The sequence below is a fragment of the Mustela nivalis genome, assembly GCF_964662115.1.
Source record: "Mustela nivalis genome assembly, chromosome: 18".
Classification (NCBI taxonomy): domain Eukaryota; kingdom Metazoa; phylum Chordata; class Mammalia; order Carnivora; family Mustelidae; genus Mustela; species Mustela nivalis.
The window spans coordinates 54,006,705-54,026,245 of record NC_139037.1 but is presented as its reverse complement, the minus strand read 5'-3'; the positions used below and the strand labels follow the sequence as shown (position 1 = coordinate 54,026,245).

At 51.8% G+C, this 19,541-nt stretch overlaps 1 protein-coding gene across 4 annotated transcripts; it reads left to right on the top strand.

Annotated features, from left to right (window-relative positions):
* Nucleotides 1-6,907: 6,907 nt before the first annotated feature.
* Nucleotides 6,908-19,211, top strand: LOC309852785 (kallikrein-1-like). Of its 4 annotated transcripts, none has more exons than XM_082710099.1 (8): nucleotides 13,724-13,752; nucleotides 14,187-14,301; nucleotides 14,425-14,530; nucleotides 14,843-14,956; nucleotides 15,701-15,857; nucleotides 17,356-17,636; nucleotides 17,792-17,928; nucleotides 19,008-19,211. In XM_082710099.1, exons 3-8 carry the CDS (start codon nucleotides 14,485-14,487, stop codon nucleotides 19,161-19,163), a joined length of 891 nt encoding a protein of 296 aa, XP_082566225.1. In that variant the 5' UTR covers nucleotides 13,724-13,752; nucleotides 14,187-14,301; nucleotides 14,425-14,484; the 3' UTR covers nucleotides 19,164-19,211. The 4 variants fall into 4 exon arrangements, with proteins under 4 accessions (XP_082566227.1, XP_082566225.1, XP_082566228.1 ...); XM_082710102.1 differs by having other exon boundaries at nucleotides 13,730-13,752; nucleotides 14,465-14,530; XM_082710100.1 differs by lacking the exon at nucleotides 13,724-13,752 and having other exon boundaries at nucleotides 13,956-14,301; nucleotides 14,443-14,530.
* Nucleotides 19,212-19,541: the final 330 nt, after the last annotated feature.

Here is a 19,541-nt window from a genome sequence, read left to right as displayed (position 1 = left end):
GCAGAGCCAGACCAAAAAGCCATCCTCTGCCTGCCAGGGTCAGGAACTGGGCCAAGGGCCCTGGCAAGGTTGGGGGAATGCGGATGTGGTGGACAGGGGGCTTAACAAGGGAAGGGCGGGGTTGTTGTCCTCTGAGGAAGGACAGAGGGTGCAGGCTGAACTGCCGGGTGTCGAGGCTGCTCCTGGCCAGTACAAGCCGGAGGGGGGTGCAAGCCCCAGCTGGGTGCAGCAGGCAGGCAGGAGGCAGGGAGGAGAAAGCACAGAGAAAGCCTGAGGGGAGGCTGGCAGCAGGGGGGAGCTTCAAGGGGAACCCAGAGGCGAGGGTCATGTGAAAGTCCACCCTCCACTTCTCCAGAGTAAAGGCATCAGGTTACAGTTAAATTCTCCATGGGTGGTAGTTGAACATGGGCTGGAGTTTTCCTGCCACCCAGGGTCACCTTGACATAGTGGTCACCCCTCCCCAGCCTCAGCCCCTTTCCCTGTCAAATGAGGCTAGTAGAGACCACCCCACAGAGATGTTTTGAGAATTAGGGGAGCTCTGGCATATTATCCTCGTGGCTGCCTGGCATCTACCCAGCACTCAGCCCACTTACAGGACACTACCCTGGACTAAGTATCTTCTCATGCCTCACCCACAGGACCAGATTTAACCCTTACAACTCTGGGGGCGTCTGCTGTTATCTCCATATCACAGAGATGTTAAGTCACCAGAACACAGCGAGTTGGAATTCCAGCCCAGAAGTCTGTGTTCGTGGCCTCTTAACACTTGTTTAAGGCTTATTTCCTCAAGGTGACACAGCAAGGAAAGGGCAGCCCCAGAACTCGAACTCAGGTCTGTGTCACCCCAAGGACTGTTCTTGTTGTCAGAAGCGCAAGAGGCCCCAGTTGACATGGGGACTCCAGGGCAGCCCCAGGCCTCTGACAGTCTTAAGGTAGGGTGAGGACTCTGGGAGGGTTGGGAGGGGGAAAGTAGAAGACTGTAGGGCCTGGATTTGTTCTTGATGTTGGGGAGGGGGACGACATTCCCATAGACCCAGACCTGACCTGGGCCCACCTCATCTGCAGATATCAGCAGGAAGGAGAAGGTGAGGAGAAGCCACATTGTGGAGCAGGGACAAGGGTTCTGTTGAAGTCTGCGGAGAGGAGAGAGTAAACCCGGTTGAGGCTGGACACTTGGGCCCTCACCTGGATTCCTCCAGACACAAACTCATCCCACCTGCTGCTTGATAAACTTCTTCTACCATCTTTGCCCACCCCCTCACCCCAGACTGCTCTCCCCCCAGCCCCGGCCTTCCCAGGTTCCTACCCACCCCAGCCTAGCCCGGTTCTCCATCTCTGAGGGTTGTGTTGTTCCTCCAGGCACCAAAACAGACCCTCAGGTGCCCCCAGAGCCTATCAGGCCCCAGCACCATCCCACTTGCTCCTGGATCTCTCTCCATGCTTAAGGCTCTGGTTCAGAATATGTTCTCCCCCCAGACCCTAACCCAGCCTCCTACCTGGCCTCCTGGGTGCCCATTGCCCCCCACCCCTCCTGTCTGTCTCTCCAATCAAGTTCACACTCCCCAGCCTACATGGCCTTGCAGGGTCTTTCTAGACCCAGAGCTGACCATGTTACACTCCTGCTGATAGCCCTCAGGATATCGCCAGCACACCCAGTAAAAAGTCCTAGCTCCCCAGCCTTACTTTCGAGGATATGAGTGGTTTCTCTCTTTCCACCAGGCCCTCTGAGGGGGTCTCTCATAAGCTTGCCCTTCTAGATGCAGCTGATTCTCCCATTTTCCTTCCTTGATGTCATGCCTCCATGCCTCCTCCTCCCAGGTATGCCATTCCTTTCAGGATCCACTTGACTTTGAGGGATTTTCTGACCATCTCTAATGAGTGGTGTCTGCCTCCTCCATCAGACTGAGAACTTGCTGTAGGCAGGCCTGACCTGACTGAACACTGGATTCCTGGTGAAGGGTCCAGTCCATGGGAGGCCCTAACAAGCTTTGGGAATGAATTAAAGCCTTCCCCTTATCTTCCAACTTCATATTTTCCCTCCAAGGCTCAGCTCCCACCTCTTCCAGGAAGCCCTGAGACCTAGCAGATGTCTTTTCTGGGCCTTACAGCCCCTGGTGTACCTCTATCACACCACAAATCCCCAGGAATGCTCATATAAGGTCATCTCTGTGTCCCCAGCCTGGGGCCTGGCACCTGGGGAGATTGAGCTGAGCTGACCTGAACCCTTGATAACTCCTGACCTTTTCTTAGCTCTGATACAAGAGCTTTGGGGGACATCCTCCTGATTCACTCTATCCCCCTCCTCCCTGGCCCCTCTGCAGCTCCTTCTTGCATCTCCAGGACAGTTTCTTTGTTCAGGTCCAACTTGAGGCTTCAGTAAAGGGCACATGGACCTAAACAGGTACCCTTGAAATTCAAGTCCCTCAGGGCAGTGTATGTCTGCTTCCTGGGACCAGGGCATCCAGTGTCTCCCCTAGACCAGGGAAGACCTGTGTCTTCCTGGCTATCTCCCATTCCCCCCATCCCTAGCTCTTGTCTCAAAGATCTCACCCCAAAGATCCTCCAGCTTCATCTGGGGCAGCTTGGATGCCAGAAGAAGGGGAGCAGGCACCTGAATACCTGAATTTGTAGGCTCTGGCCCCACCTAGAGTCTCTAGGGGGTGGGGTGGGGTGGGGTGGAAGGTGGCTGAGAGTCAGGTTTACAGGTGGGGACACCTAGGTGGCTAGTGGGGTGGGGGACAAGGCCTAATGAGCATTTATTAGGTTGAAGCTTTTGTCTGAGTCTATAAGGAAGAATTCCCTGCCGGGGACAGTTCCTAAAGGGAGAGGAGGCAGGAGGGCAAGAGCCCCAAATCAGAAGAAATCAACAGATAGGACCAGCAATCTGGAACCTGGAACCTGGAATTGAGGTCTGGAGTATAGAAACTGTATTCTAGCACCATGTTTCTTATGCCTGGGGTAAGGTTCTGAATCTCAGATTCTGGACCTGGATCTGGACCCCTCAATTCTGGGATTCTGAACCTTGGATCTCTGATTTTGAACAGTGGAGTTTGGATCTGGATCCCCACTTCCTGATTTGGGGTTTTGGATTCAGATCTCTGATTCTGGATCTGGGTGCCTTTGGCTCCTAACTCTGGATCCTGGGCATTGTATTCTGGATCTTGGGTTTTGTACGTTTTGTTGTGGATCTCCAACTCTGGACTCCGAATTTGGTGGTCTAGAGTCAGGCATTTATGATCTGAAGTATAGAGTATGGATTTTGGAGTCTGTATTCTGGAGTTTGGGTCTGGAATCTGGATCCTACAGTCTGGTCTTTGAGTGATAGGTCTTAGTCTTGGATTCTAGATCCAGGGCCTTTGAATCTAGAACCCAAACTAGGAGTCTGGAATTTGGTGTTTAGCACCTAGGACTTGAGGTCCTAGGATCCCTCACATCTGCTGTGTGAAGCCTGGGGCATGAATGGTAGATTTTAAATTTTGAGTTTTAAGGCCTGGATTCTAGAGTCTGGATCTAGACCTTTAAGATTTCATGGATTAGTTTTGGAATGTAAAGTCTGGAGTTTCAAATCTACACCGTTCATTTAAAGGGCTGAACTGGGAGATATGGGCCTGAGTTCCACAAGTCAGAGATTCCTAGAATCTTCTCTGTAATATGAATTTAGACACTGGCAGATTGGAGTCTTTAATTTAGATCCTTTAATTTGGATCAAGAGATTCTGCATTTTGAAATCTGGATTCTGCTTTCTGGAGATCATTATTAAAATGACTCAAAGCTTTGGGAATTCCAAGTTGTCTTCCGATGTCTCAGGACCATAGGAGGGCCCTTAGCAATTTTCTAGAGTCTGTGCTGGCTTGTATAACTAATGAGAAGGCACGGAGAGCAGGAGGGTCTGACCACAGATCACCCAGTGAAGGATGGGACCTACTACAAACATGGTCCCTCTTAGTGTCTGGAAAGCCATTACCTATATGGGAAGAGGCTGCATGAACAGGGCTGACTGTTTAGGGGATCAGTGGCCAATGCCTCCGGGTCCTTGGCCCTTGATTTCCCTACAGATAATATGTGAGAATGATGGCATCTAAGCCACCAGATGTCTTTGGGATATTCCTGAACCACTGACCCCCAGTTATTCCAGAATCTTAGGGTCTCAGTTATTCTAGAATGATTGACCCTCAAAATTTCTAGCCTACTACATCTCCAGATTCTAGAATCTAATATCTAGAACTAAAGATACCTAGAAGTCTAGGACCTCGAACACTTTAGAACCTGAGGTTAAAATAGTCTAGAACCACGAACCTCCACATATTCTAGAACCCTAGATCTTCAGATGTTCTGGAATCCCCCCAGACATTAAACATTCTGGATTCCCAGTTGAGAAGCTATTCTAGAACTCCTTTGTCCCTTCATCTGGCAAAAAATTTCTTGCTGAAGATCTCTAGGACTCAGTGGGCTACAGCTTCCGTTAGGCAGTTCCTGTGTACCTTATCTCATTTATCCTCCTGACAGCCCTGTGGGGGTGGTTATCATGGCTTCCTTCTTAATGTGGAGAAAACTGAAGCTCAGAGAGGGGTGTCATAGGCAATGGTCATGCAGAGGATGCAGAGGAATCCAGCATTCTGACTCTTCGAACACCTGGTTGGCCCATTGCCTCAATCCCAGGAGCCACCTCCCTCTGTTGGATCTGGGTGGTGAAGAGGGGAATGAGGTGAACCCCTGGGGTAATCACCATGAGAACTTCCCTGGTGTCAGGCTAAGCACTTTCCATCATGATCGCATGTGTTCCTTTCACTCAGGCAGGTGTTGTAAGCATCCCCATGACACAGATGGGGACACGGACAGATCTCAGACCTAGCTCAACCCAGGCTCACAGGCTCATGGGGAGGGCACCCCGCCCCGCCCTGACACGGTGACGTCAGCGCCCCTCCTCCCACCCACTTTGACCTAGACAGACCTGGGCTATCGATCCATGTCCTTCTGGGCCTCTTTCCAGTTGTCCTTCACCTCCACAGGCGGCCTGAGTCCCGCCGTCTGCCTTGCTCCTCCTCCTCCTCCTGAGAACACTCCCTGAAGCCTGAACCTCTCTTGTCTCAACTCATGTGGTTCAACCACCAACCACACAGGTCTCCTTCATCTGACCTCGAACTCTAGCCTCTGGCAGCCACCTGCTTCTGGGCATCCTCCCACCCGCAATGTCCTCAGGCCCTTCTCACTCACAGTGTCCTAACTCATTTCTCTCTCTCGCCAAACTCGTCTTCCCATGTTTTCCATCTCAGGGACAGCTCCACTGTTCACCCTGTCCTACAGCCTGTCCCGCAGGCACTGTCCCCATACCTTCCTTTTCCTTATCCCCTACAGCTCAATGGTCTCCAGCCCCATCCCTTCTCTCCATTCCCTTGGCCTGGCTGCAAGTCAGGTATCCTCCTCTACTCCTAGACCCTCACCTCCAGCCTCCCGTCCTCTATTTTGTCTCCTCCCACCCATTACCAGGTGATCTCAGAAGGTCTCTCTACACTCAGAGTTGACCCCTTTCCTCCCCTTCTCATAGCCCTTCAGTGGTGACTGCATCAAACCCTGGACAAGGTACTTGCCTTCAGTGAGTCATTTGAGGCTGGGATCCCCTTGTCCGAACAAGTCTCATCTTGAACCCCCTTCCCCATGGAGACAATCATTGTGTCCCTCCCGCCCTGGAATGGGACTGGACTCCTGGTGCCTGAGGCTTCCCTTCACCCCTCCCCTCCACCTTCAGTGTGGGACAGTGGAAGGTGGTGTTTCAGAGTACGGGCTCTGGAGTCAGAGAGCTCCACCTCACTGCTTGCTAGTTTGGGAGATTCTGGTGTGTCTTCCTTTCTCTGCTTCTGATTCTCATCTTTAGAATCAGATAAACAGAGGGTCTCCTTGTAGAGTTTACCAAGGAGTGTCTAAGAGCCACTACCTATAAGGAGCTAAGGGCACTATTAATTTCACTCCATTTCACACACTAACAAACAGTGGGGAGGGGAAGGCCCCAGTTGTTCAAGGTCATCTAGGCTGCAGAGGGGAGGGGGCAAGAGAATGATCCAAGGGATCCTTGGGTGCAAAGCATCACTTCTTTGGTTATCAGGGTCTCGTTGTGGGATAGGAGTGGAAAAAGGGTGGGGATGGTCTCTGGTTGGATGAGGTAATATGCATGGAGCAGGTGTGTAAATCATAACATTAGGTTCGCACTTAAAAGACCGGTTAACACAGGATGTGATTCAGATGTGAACTCTAGAGCCAGGGGCCTGGGTTGGCATCTTGCCTGCAGCCCATAATACTGTGCATCTTGGGCAAGTCACTTGGCCTCCTTATGCCTCAGTTTCCGCATCTGTAAGGTGCAAATAATTGCTTCTGCCTCATAGGAATGTTTTGAGGCAAGAGTGCCTGCTTGGCATTTAGGGCCATAAATGCTGCCATGCCTGGCATTTAGGGCCTAGTAATCCCAGATGATGATTAGTCCTGTTTATCCTGGGGAGGAGTGGTCGTACGGTCTGTCTTAGATAACACAGTCGGGCAGCGGCAGTTCCAGGACTTGAAGAATCCGAAATCCGACTGTCCACCTCTCAGATATGGCACCTTTCTCTGAAATTCCTTTATAGAGACTCCCGTTTTACACACGGGAACACTGAGTCCCAGGGGGTAAGAAACAGATGTTTGGGGCCCCAGCGTGAGAGTGTTCTCTCCAGCAGGGAGAAGTACTCCGGTACGGACTAGGATTTCTAGTTTATCTCTGAGATTTTGTCTCACTTTCTGTGCTGGGAGGAGCCGCGGGCGGGGCTGGGGGTGGGGCGTCTTTTCTTCTTGGCCTGGCAGGCTCCCGCCGCTAGGTGGCGCCAAATGCGCTTGTCCACGGAGGTTTGCTCCCGGGTCTGAGGGAGGAGGGTTTGGGGGAATCACGCAGAATTCGGGAACGCTGAAGGAGGTGGATCTTGGCGGCGGCCGAGAGGGGTAGGTTGGAGACTCGTCCTGGAATTTGTTCTTAGCTGTTCTGCAGGAATTCTTGGGTCCATTCGGCGAACGGGCACAGGTTTGTGCAGGAATTAGGTTGGTGTGCGGGGGTTTTCCGCAGCCCTGTGCTCCCGTGGACACAAAGTCTGCAAGTATCCGTCCACCTCAGACCTGAGGGCTCCCGCCGCGCTTCCGGGACAGAGGGAAAGGGACCAAGATCCAAGTCAGGCAGAACATCAAAGCCGGTGGGGTGAGGAAAGAGAGGGTGACTCGGAGAAGAGGAGGAGAGAGACAGAGCAGGACAAAAGACAAAGGTGGTTGGGATAGAATTCTCCATGGACTCCCATGTTTCTGCGTGTTTTTGGAGTTTGGTCTACCAAGCCGTCTTGCTAGGTGGTTATTCCGGTCCAAGCAGTTGGTTTACAGTCCGGGACAATAGAGATCTCTCTCCAGAAAAAGTCTGTGTCTTATCCTAGCGAATAAAGACAACATCCTGCTCTCATAAAGATTTATTTGCTCTTTAGAAAATAAATATGCCTCCCACGAAGGGACATTTCCCAGCTCGCATACTATGTGGAAGAGGTACTGGAGTCATGGGGCTGGAGTGCATGTGCGTGTGCCTCCGGACTGCAAGGAATCTGAGAGGCAGGGCAAGACTGTGGCTCTAAGATGTTAAGAGCAGGTGAGTGGAACTCCAATGTCCCATAGGGTTGAGAGAGCCCAGGTTGCTTACACTTTGGTCTTTTGTCTGCCCCACACTCAACCTGTGCATAGCCATCTGCCTACACAGTTGCACGTGGGTGTTCGTGGTGCGTACAGTTTGCATAAACGCAATGCTCAAGGGCAACCGTGGGCTGTTTCAGGCTTCATCCAGCAGTGCTGTGAGACACAAGGTCATCACCATGAGGTCAAGTTGTTGAAACTAGCCCAACCAGTGTGACTCCTACCACTTGCACTGCCCAGAGTACTGCCCACACCTGCCCCCTTGTGTCCAGAGCCTGCATGGCAACTGGCTGAGCCCTCGTGTCTGACAAGGAGCCCAAGACCACAGGGAGTCATGTTGGGAAGATGGATGATCAAGGCTGGACATCATCTCTCCAGGAATCATAGGCTCCAAGGCTGCATTGTGGAATGGCCATTGTCCATAAATTGGTTTTGTTTGAAATGAGTGAGTTGGGGTTGTATGGGGTTGGGTCAGAATTCAGTTAGGTGTGTCAGGTGCTATTTTAGTTGGGGTTGTAGATGAGGGTCAGGATGGAGATAGGGTGCTGGACCCATAAGGTCTCTCCACAGGGTGACTCGGGGGACCCCGATCTGCATGTGGGTTCTCTGGCCCCTGAATTGACTATATTCCTCTACTCCAGTTCTTATGATCTTAAAATGGGTTTTTGTCTGCCCATTTAAAAAAAAAAAATCCAGTATAGTTAGCATGCTGTGTTATTTTAGTTTATACAATGGCCACTTATTTATCTTATTTTTGAAAGGAGGATATTTCATTACTTTTAAAAAGTAAACTCTATCCCCAATTTGGGGCTTGAGATCAAGAGTTCAGTGCTCTACCAACTGTCCCAGCCATGTGCCCCTCAATGTCCCCAAGAGCTTATTTGTGTGCTTAAATAGGAGAGGAGGGGGATTTTCTATCAAGTTTTAAACACATACCTTAGGCTGACCCATCAAGAGTAGCTCTGATTTTTCCAAAGAGCCTTGGAAATTAAAATGGTGGAAGCCTAGTAAACCATTCTGTCTCTCCTTTGAGACCCCCAAAGAAGAACCTTGAGATGCATGAATCTAGCTCCTGAGAACTACATAGTCCATTGCACAAAGTACTGGATTTTGCATGAGGATACTCTTGACTTGGGTTGTCAGATGAACCAGGATCCCTAGGCTATCAAGTGCTTTGCTACTTTTCCATTCTGGTTCTGAGACCACTGCTAGGAGAAACCCAAGTCCCTTTGGTACCTGAGACCATGATTTCCATGTCTTTCAGACAGAAAGGGCCACCTCTCACCCCCTCCCAGGATGACTATCACTCACCCCTCTCCTCCTGACTGCATTCCCACCATGACCACAGCATTGTTCCTGAACCTCCCACTCCCTCTTAGAATGCCAACAGCTCATGGGAGACCACTCCTAGCATTGACCCTCACCCTTTCAGTCACCCTGTGATAGGGAGATACCCAATTCTCTCAACTCTCAGCCCAGCTGAAAGCCTCCAGCCACAGTTCTGGGAACCCCCATTCTCAAACACCCTAAATCCATCCAAGATGCTTTTCTCAGCCCACCAGAACTAACACCTAAATCAGTGATGTTTTACAACCTCAAAAGCTCACCACAGGCCTCAAAAGTTTTTCCAGCATGGAACTCACTAAAACTTTCCTCTCTCAGCCTCTGCCCCTCTGGGACTCTTATGTGGAGTTTCTGGAAACTCTTAATATCCCAGACCACACAACCATTTCCCCCCACCCCCCGCCATGTGATTCCTCAAATCACCAGACCCCCACACCACATGCTACTCTAGATGCTGCCCTCTGTGTCCTGCTTGATTCTTGTAGTTGGCTCTACATTCACTATAGTCTCCCCACCCAGGCCCTGCCACCAACCCACAACCCCAGGAATGGCTCCAGAATTTCAGAACCTTCCCACCCTTCCCACTCCCCTTGTCTCTCTATCCGGACCCTGAGCAGTGTTCCTGTCCCCATGTCCCTCCACCTCCACAGCACAGTTCCAACTCTTAGCCCAAGCCCTCTAAGCCCCGCTGCTTATGTGTACTCTCTCTCTCTCTCTAAGAAAAAAACTTTTTAAAGTGGAGAGTTGATATATCCCTGAGATAAGATGTATTTCTGGTGTATGGTGTAGTTCTGGCTTTAGGAACTGCAAGCAAACTGCTTCTGGTGGTCTTCACCATTCTATGTCTTCCCGGAAAGAACCGTTTATTTTTTTATTGCTGCAGAGCTGAGGTTTCTGAAATCCAAACCTGGAGTCTTACCCTCTGAGTGGCTGAATTACAATGTAAAATGAGTTGCCAGCCATCCCGGTATCTTCTGTTCAAATGAAGGCATGATGGGAAAGAAGAGCGTTCAGAAGTTCAAAAGGAGATATATGGGAAGATCCTGATGAAAGGGAGGACACTGTGGGTAGGGTCCAAATAGAGATGTGTTTCAACCAGGGTGTAGGGGACAGAGAAGATCCAGGGAGCGAGTGTTCGTGTCTGAAGGTCTGTGAGGCACCTGGGGTCTGTCCTGGTGCCTGAGGGAACAGTGTACTTTCCCCAGAGGGAGAGCCAAGAGGACGAGCGTGTTGGGCAGGGGGAGGGACATTAGTGATGAAAGGAAGTTTCTGAAAAAGCTGGTGGGATGACTTTGTGTTTGGATGCATCCTTGGGGCAGGCGAGTCCAGCATCTCCACTGCTTACACCTCTCCCCCAAAGTTCAGCTCAGTCCTGGTCTGTCCTCCACCATGTGGCTGCCCAGCAGGTCCCCTGCCTACCTCTACCTCCATCTGGCCAGTTGCTGCCTCAGTGTCTAGCTGTTTGTCACGAATTCTGAAAAGTCCAAGATTTTACTGCCTTGCAAGCAAATGTTAGCTGGCCAGTTTTGTGAGTACTGGCAGAACACAGCAGATCCTGGGTCAGAGGCAGGATTTTATGACTCATGGCCCAGGAGGCAGCATGGGCTTTATATTTTCACCCATTCACCTGGCTCTCCAACACCCATGGGGGTGATCAAGGAACATAGGTGGATTCTGTGCACACAGTGATTTGTGTCATAGCTGAGGATTTGAGTTTGGGAATCCTTAATCTTATAAGGGGGCTGCTGGTATACTTTCCAAAGTCAGAATGTGGTTGAGATATTATCTTTATAATTCTGGATTGCAAATAAAATTTCTCTGGAGGGACATATAATTTTTATTGTCCTTGGCCATAAACAGACATTATCTTTTATTAAATCGTGGACAGTAAACAAACCTTCTCTGAGGGAGATACCATCTTGAAAGGCTGCTTGATAGACAGACAATCTTGGAAGACAGTCCAGAGTAAAATACATATTGATTCCTTTGTTATGAAGATGTGACATGCCCATGGAGAATTTCTGAGAACATGAGTCCAGTCTCACCCCTTCCCTTTCCTCCAAGGAAGGGGAAGGTAGTATCACTCTGCTTTCCTCATGCTCTTTCTCCACCACATCTACATGGCCTCTGCTCACCAGAGTTCCAGCCCTAGTTTCCAACAGCAGGGGGAAGAGTGTGGTCATTTGATCTGTGGGATTGATGTCCAGTCCTGCCCTAGTGTTGGCTTCTGTTTCTGTGCATGTGTCTGTGTGTGTGTGTGGCTTTGATCTTGAGGGGATGTCTCTATGTTTCCCTTAGATAGAGAGTTCTGTCGTAGACAAGGAGTTCATAGAGGTTCATAGTCCTTTGAGCTCGTAAACTGCCTGTCTGGTACTTGTGCACAGCGCAGCTGTGTGTGTGGGGGGGGGACAAGTGTGCAAGGCCTTACCTGTCTCCTACTTGCTTCCTCTTGTGAACTTTGTCATCATACGTGAAACACAGCGAGAGATCTTGAACATCAAGCATCTGACTTGGGGGCTGATGTAGCGATGTGTCCTGTCCTGAAGCCTGTATCTCCAGCTGTCTCTGTCATCTTCAATGTCCAGCCTGTGTCTAGGTGTTGCACTGGGGTCGGATCCACTGGGTCCACACCTGAATGCTCAGCCTCTGGGTTTGTGCCTGCCACTTTGAATCACCGCCACTAAGTGGCTTGTGGAATAATCCAGTTTTGACCTTGACTATCTTACCTGGGTCTGCATCTATGTGAGCATGCATCTATGTGCATCTGTGAGCATGACCATATCTGTGTCCACAACATTTAATATCCACATTTAGCCCTTGATGAAAATAACTGTTATTAAGCAGCAACTTGTCCGAGGCATTCTCTCACACACAGACCCCTCTTTAACCTTAAAACAACCTCCATTTAACAGATGAGGAAATGGAAACACACAGAGGTCAAATGCTGGCTATAATACCATTTTATAGAGCTATGTTTCTGAACATGTCTTCAGGGGCCTGAGTCCATACTGACGTGTCTCCCCTGTGTATCCTTATTCAGGACCCGGCTTCTATGTCTAGACCCCGTGTACAAGTGTGTGCATCTCTGATATTGGATGTGTTCAGACCTCCATTGGACACTGTGAATTTAGGTCTGAGTTGGTACATCCAAAGCTTGGTGTCAGTGTGTGTGTGTGTGTGTGTGTGTGTGTGTGTGTACAGGCACTCATGACTTATCTGCCTACATCCATATGCACATATGAACATCTACTGTGGTTCTTGAATAACGTGCATATGTCAAGTGAGTTTCAGCATGAGGTGCTGTCCACTTAGTGCCCAAGTTTGAAAGTGTGATTTGCATGTGTGTACATCCATGAAATAGGATGACCACATTCATAACCTTGTGTGACACTGAATTTGGCTGAGATGTTGGAGTCATCTGTGACACAGAGACATCTTTTTGTCATCCATTCTCAGTGGCTACATCCACTTAAGCGGTATGGTACATGGGTGACATTGAGTGACTCAGTCCAAGTGACCACATGTCTGAATCTGTGTCCACTGGCTTTGCCTCCATCCTAAACCATGGAAACCCCTGCCCTCCTGTCCTTTTCCTCTCCTCCCTCCTTCAGGTACTAGCAAATGAGAGGGTGGGAGGGACAAAAGGAATGGAGTTCCAGAGGAAAGAGACCGTAGTTTGAAAAGCTAGAAGGGGGACAATGTTGAAAAAACACATCAGGAGCACATGGAGAAATTGAAAGGAAGGCATGGGTAAAGTTGGGATTTGGAATGGTTTTGGTTTGATTTGGATGGGAATGATGTGGGGGCTCTAGGGGGATGGTGGGCAATATATTTGTGGATGTAGAAGACCTGTGGGTTAAGATTGGTTGTGTTGGATGAAAGGGGTATGGGTTTGGTTTGATTTTGAATGTGGAGAAGGTGGTGGCTGTGTTCTGTTGGGTTAAGTTGGATGGGTTCATTTGCCTTGGGTTGGACACGTGTGGGATTGGGGTTGGTTGCGTTGGGTTGTACTGGGTTTTGGTTGAGGTCATGTATGGGGATTAGGATGGGGATTGGGCACTGTCTCCATTTCTCCCACAGGGTGACACTGATCTGTGTGTGGGGGAGGTCAGATCACGGACTGAATGTGTTCCTGTACCCCAGTCTTTATGGTCTTTACTTGTGACTGTCAGTGACCACTTTTCTCACTTCCTGTCTTGGGAGCTTCTCATGCAGCTCAGCGCAGAGGGGGAAAGATTGGATCAAGTGCTTGACATGGGAGGGGCTGGATCCACCTGTCTTCTGTAGGTGAGAGCCCCCTTCCTGGCTCACAGATGACTTTCTTTTCTCTGTGTCTTGGCATGGCAGAAGGGGAAAGGGATCCCTTTTAAGTGTATTCATTCCATTCATGAGGACTTCACCTTTGTGACATAATCACTTCCCAAAGGCCCCATCTCCTCAAACCATCACACTGGGGAGTAGCAGTTCAATGTAAGAATTTGGGAGGAATGCAGACATTCTGTCCATAGCACGTAGGATAACACTGGAGGCCTGAAAGGCTCTAGTTCTTGAGTCTCTTCTGAGACTCCAAAATGCGATGTTCAATGCCAATTCATCCTGAGGTGCATTAACGAGGCCCCTCTAATCTAAATGTTCACTGGAGCAGCGCCACTGGATTCTTCGAGGGTTCTCTTGACCTGAATATGCAGCTCATCCGGGTGTCCTGGGTCATCAGATGTCCAGGTTAAGGAATGAGGAGTTGGGAGGGGGTCTATGTTGGTACCTCTGAATTGTTCTGGGGAACGTTGGATTTTGGGATGCTAGGAGATTCACTCCAGGATACCTTTGGAATTTCATATCTCTGGGTCCAGTAGTGTTGGGATTGTGGATCTCTGGCATTCCAAGAATTGATTTTGTGGGGAACATTTTAGTCGGGCAACTCATTCCTGCATCTGGAAGTACAGGGGTTCTGAAAGCCAAGCTCGTATTTCAGGGATGTGGGAAGTTGGGGGACAGGCATCTTGGCTCAGGGGGATATCAGAGAGCTTCAGGGACATAGTGCATGTATTTGAGGGTCCAATGGGCTTTGGGTTGTGAAATCTCTCTTGGAGTGTAGCCATTGGAGGCTTTGTAATAGAAATCCTGATTCTCCAGTGCTGCTGATTCTGTTTTCTCAGGCTTCCTCTCACTGCCTGTGTCGAAAAGAGCAAGGCAACAGGGCTGTAGGCCCTGGCCCATTTGGACTCAGAGCCCAGCATATATCCAGCGTGATTAAGGACCTAAGAACAACATGTGCTTGCTCTTTCATCCCTCCCATAGCCCTGGGGGTGGGGGCTGTCCACACCCAGAAGCAGGGCCAGGCTTTGGCCAGCTTCTTGGTGGCAGCAGATCAGGGGTGTGGCCATGGGGTTGTAGACTTTAAAGCCTCCCCAGCTCCTAGCTCACCGTCTGCCAGCTCCTGGACACTCTGTCACCATGTGGCTCCTGGTCCTGTGCCTGGCAATGTCCCTGGGGTGGACTGGTGAGTAGAATGGATCTGAAAGAGGGAGAGGGGCCCTGACTCTCATGGTGCTCTCACCCTGCCACCCCCACAAGGCCAGCACTCTCCCCATCCGTGCAGCCTGTTTCTCCCACCCACAGTCCAGCCCAGGCTGGGTACCAGTCTCTTCCTGCCTCTCCCACCCCCACCCCAGAACCTTCCTTAGCTCTCCACCCTGCCAGCCATCTTCTTCACAGTCCTCACTGCCACACTGGGTGCCTGCTTCCTCCCAGTGACCCCCAGACAGCTTCCGGACACACGCAGTCTGGAGCCATCTCTGTCTCTTCTCTTCAGTGCTCCCCAACTCTTCCAAGCAGCACCTCCTCCTCATTGGACCCAGGGACCCTGATCCTCCTGTCCTACTTCCTAGTTCTCCAAGGTCCGGTGCTCTGGCTCCTGAGCCCCCAGGTGACCTTTCCTCTCAGTCCTCATCCCCTAAATATTGAAACCTTCTCAGAACCCAAAATTCCCACCACAGGCATACAAGATATTTAAGACTGAGACCCCTTAGCACCACTCAAATTCTTCTCTCCCAGTCCATGATCCATGACCCTCTCCTTTGGAGTCCTTAACACTGATTTTCTTTTTCTTTCTTTTTTTTTTTTAAGATTTTATTTATTTATTTGACAGACAGAGATCACAAGAAGGCAGAGAGGCAGGCAGAGAGAGAGGAAGGGTAGCAGGCTCCCTGCTGAGCAGAGAGCTCACACAGGCCTCCATCCCAGGACTCTGGGATCATGGCCTGAGCCAAAGGCAGAGGCTTTAACCCACTGAGCCACCCAGGTGCCTGCTTAACACTGGCTTCTAAATCCCCTTCCTCTTCTCTGAGCCAACACCTCCACAAAAGCCAGCTGTCCCCCAGTCCAGGAACTCCAGATCACTACAAAACAGCTGGCCTGCACACCACAAGTTTCTCCAGATGCTTCTTGTTTTCTTCTGATTCCTGGGGTGCAGTCTGTCTCAGCAGAATGTCTTCTTAGGCAGGATCTGTCTCCCACCCAAATTAGGGACTGCAGGAAAATCACAGACCCTTACCGCACCACTTACCAGAACCTCAGCTCTGCTCTTCTGCGGCTGTGTCCCTCTCCTAACCTAGACCCTCCCAGCCCCATCATCTCCTCCCACCTGCCCTGACTCAGCATCCTTCTGCAGGTGCTGTGGCTCCCATCCAGTCCCAGATGAGCGGAGGCTCGGAGTGTAATAATTTCCAACCCTGGCTGTCGCTTGTGTACAATTTCAGCAGTGTCAGATGCGGGGGTGTCCTGGTGCACCCACAGTGGGTGCTCACAGCTGCCCAGTGCATGTACAAGTGAGTCTGAGCATGGGGTCTGGGAGGGGGTGTCTGTACTCCCACAGGAATAAGCAATGGGGCACAGACCTTGGGTTCACCCCACAGGGATGTGGGAAGTTGGGGGACAGGGGATATCAGAGAGCTTCAAGGACATAGTGCACGTATTTGAGGGTCCAATGGGCTTTGGGTTGTGAAATCTCTCTTGGGGTGGGAGAGGCTGGGGGGCTGAGGGAAACAAAGATGATACTGGTCTGGGGCCCATGGAGAGTGGCAGGGACCACCCCAGGGAAGCCCTCCCATGGCAGCCCGTGTCTCTCTGTCTCTCCCTGTAACTATCTTCCTGTCTCCCTGTCCTGTGTCTCTGTCTCTCAGTCACTTGCTCTGTCGTGTGTCTGTCTGTCTATGATTTATCCGTCTCCCTCTCTCTCCTGTCTCAGGGTCTCTGTGTGTCCCCCTGTGTCTGTCCACCTCTGGGTCCCTCAGCTACATCCCTGTCACTATAGGTCTCACCCTCCATGCCTCTGCCCCATCTGTCTCTCTGGGTCTCTGCCTCACTCCCTTCCCCCGATTGCTGCTGAGCACCCCCAGGATGGGACTGAGGGAGACCCCCAGAAAAAAGGAAGGGATTCTCCTGATGTGTGTGTGTGTGTGGGGGGGGCTTCTCATGTGCCCAGCCCCTCCCTCCAGGACAATGATGCACTCCAGGGGACACAGGGAAGGGCTGGTTTCAGCTGGAGTCTGGTGGGGGCCCTGGAAGAAGGAGGAGAAGGAGGAGAAAGAGGAGGCCAAAGAGGGGGAGAGGGTGGAGAAGAAGAGGGGGAGGAAGGTTAGTGAGGGGAGCTGGTTGGGGGGGAGGAGAAGCGGAGATAGTCCCAGGTGGGAGGGGGTGATGGAGGGATGTAGAGGTAGAAGATGGAGGAGGTCCTGGGAGGGAGGCGGCTGCCGACCTTGGGCTGGGGGCCAGGCCACCCGCTGCTGGGGAGCCAGCCCCCAGCCCCTGCTGCAGCTGAGCCAGTCCCAGGCCCCCTTCCAGCCCCTCCTGTCCTCCCTCCCTGTCCTCCCTGCTCTCTCTCAGGCTGCACCCGCCACCTGCTTGCGTTCCTCCCTCTCTCCTCTTGCTCCTGTCCCTGTTGCACTGGACCTGCTACTCCTTCCTGTCTGTTCTTTCAGTCTTGCTTCTTTCCAGGGACCCTTCCTCAGGGTCGCCACCTTTTCGCTTCCTCTCCTGTTGCCTTTGTGCTCCTACGGGCTCCCTGTTCTACTCTCTGCCTCGTTCCTTCTCCTGTTTCAAGCTCTCTCTTTCACTGCTTCTCTTTATCTCTGGATCTGCCTTTCATGCTGTCACCCTCTTTTGTTTTCCCCAGGTCTCTATTTTTCCGTGACTAATTCTTTACTGCAGGCTCTCTCTCTTTCTCCATGGTTGCCTCTTGTTTCTCTCTGTCTGCAGGACCCTCCCTGGCCCCACCTCCCCTCCCCCTTCTCTCTTCTCATTCCCTGGGGCTCCCTTTCTCCCCAGAAATTACCAGCTCTGGCTGGGTCGCCACAGCCTGTTCCAGCATGAAGACACAGCCCAATTATTCGAGGATATTAGAAACTTCCCACACCCTAAATTCAACCTGAGTCTCTTGAAGAAACACACCTGCCTCCCTGGAGAGGACTACAGCCATGACCTCATGCTGCTCCGCCTGGCAGAGCCCGCCCAGATTACAGATGCAGTGAGGGTCCTGGACCTGCCCACCCAGGAACCCAAACCGGGGAGCACCTGCTACACCTCTGGCTGGGGCAGCATTGAACCAGGTAAGTGTACGCCAGAGCCGGACCATGCAGCCTGGAGCCCAGACACCTGGGTGTAGGGAGGAGGGGGCTGGGGACTGGACTCAAGATCTGAGGGAGGAGAAGGACTGAGGAGCCACTTGGGGTCTGGCCACAGCTCTTTTTTCTCTTGGTCCTAGTCTCAGACACTGGCGATCTCCAGTGTATGGACCTCAAACTCCTGCCCAATGATGTGTGTGCCAACGCCCATATCCAGAAGGTGACAGATCACATGTTGTGCGCTGGCCCTTTGGAGGGCAACAGTGACACCTGCCCGGTGAGCCAGCCTCTCCCCCACTCAACCACCTGGGCTCAGACACGAGGTGTGCAGGGGTGCAGGACCGGTGTGCAGGGGTGCAGGACCGGGGTGCAAGGGTTAATCAGGCATTGGTCCCACTGCTGTCCAGCTGTAGCCCCGCCCCCAGTGCCTGCATGCCCCCTGCCCTATCCCACACCCCCTTCTAGGCACCACCCCCGCACCTCAGTCTTCTACATCACAGTCCATCCCTTCCTCCAGGCAGCACGTACTTACTGAGCATCTACTGCGTGCCCGACACCAACCTAGCCCATGGGAAGACAGCAGTCACTGCTGTCTATGTCGCGTTCACTGTTTCTGTCTGTGTCCCTCACGTGGTGGGGGGGGGCTTCATGAGAGGCACTGCTTTCATGTCAGGAGATGCTGGTGCCATGGGGTAGAAGGAGACATCATGGAGCCGGGGGAGATGACCAGTGAGCTGAGGGGAAGGCAAGGAGGTGGTGGGATTGAGTGGACACCTGTAGCAGGTGAGGGTGAGTCCAGTGGAATGGGGGGGGGGGTAGAGCAGGTGCAGAGGTCCTAGGGCAAGTGGGCCTGGTGTATGTGAGGGTGTCAGCGAGGCCAGTGTGGATGGAGCCCAGTGAGCAAGGGGAGAGGGTGGGAGGTGACACCAGAGGGAAGGGGTCCCTCCTGTGGGACCCCACCTGGGGCCTCAGGGAGGTGACTGCCACTCCTCTGAGGGACCTGGGGAAGCTATAGGGGAGAGGTGACATCAGAGATGGGCCCTCAGGTCGGAGGGCCCAGTAGATGGATCCCACTTCTTTTCGCCGTTGATCTGTCTGCTGGGACTATTCTCCTGGACCCTCCCCACTGTGCAGAAACTAGACCCTGAAGTCTTCTCCCCATTGGCCAGGACTCAAGCTATTGTCCTCTCTGTTGGAATCCCACCAGCCCTCTGGCAGTGGACTCTGGAGACAACTCTGATTTCCCCCGGAGCTAGGGTGTCACTGTCTGTGCTCTGTGGGCCCAGGAGCTGGTACTCTGCATGCAGAACTGAAGGCCTTGTTAATGTTCCTTTTCTTCTCCCCTTTGTGCTGCAGGGTGACTTGGAGGGCCCCCTGATCTGCGATGGTATGCTTCAGGGAATCCCAGCCGGGGGCCATGTCCCATGTGACAGCCCCAGTTTGCCCTCCGTCTATATCAAAGTAATGTCCTATCTGCAATGGATCAAAGAGACCATGTTGGACAACAGCTGAATGCCTCTGACCTTCCCCTCCTCTTAGTCAAATAGAATACGCAGCAAATTCTGGCATCGTTTGTCCTTTCTAGATGTGGAAGTCAGGGACCCACCTGGCCTGTGTCTTAAAGTGTGGAGTCAGGGGTAGAGACGGGGAAGACCAGTGGCTTTCAAATGGGGGCGACCCCCCAACCTCCAGGAGACATTAGTCAGTGTCTGGAAACACTTTCTCACCCAGGCTGTACAGACACACTGAAGGTGGGGGTGGCCAGGCTCTTGTAGGAGGGATGGGTGTCCACCCTGGGCAGGTGGACAGTGACATGTGGTAGGTGCTTGCCACATGGCACTGAGCAGAGTCCGAAGTACAAAGCTGATGCATGCATGCCAGGGATGAAAG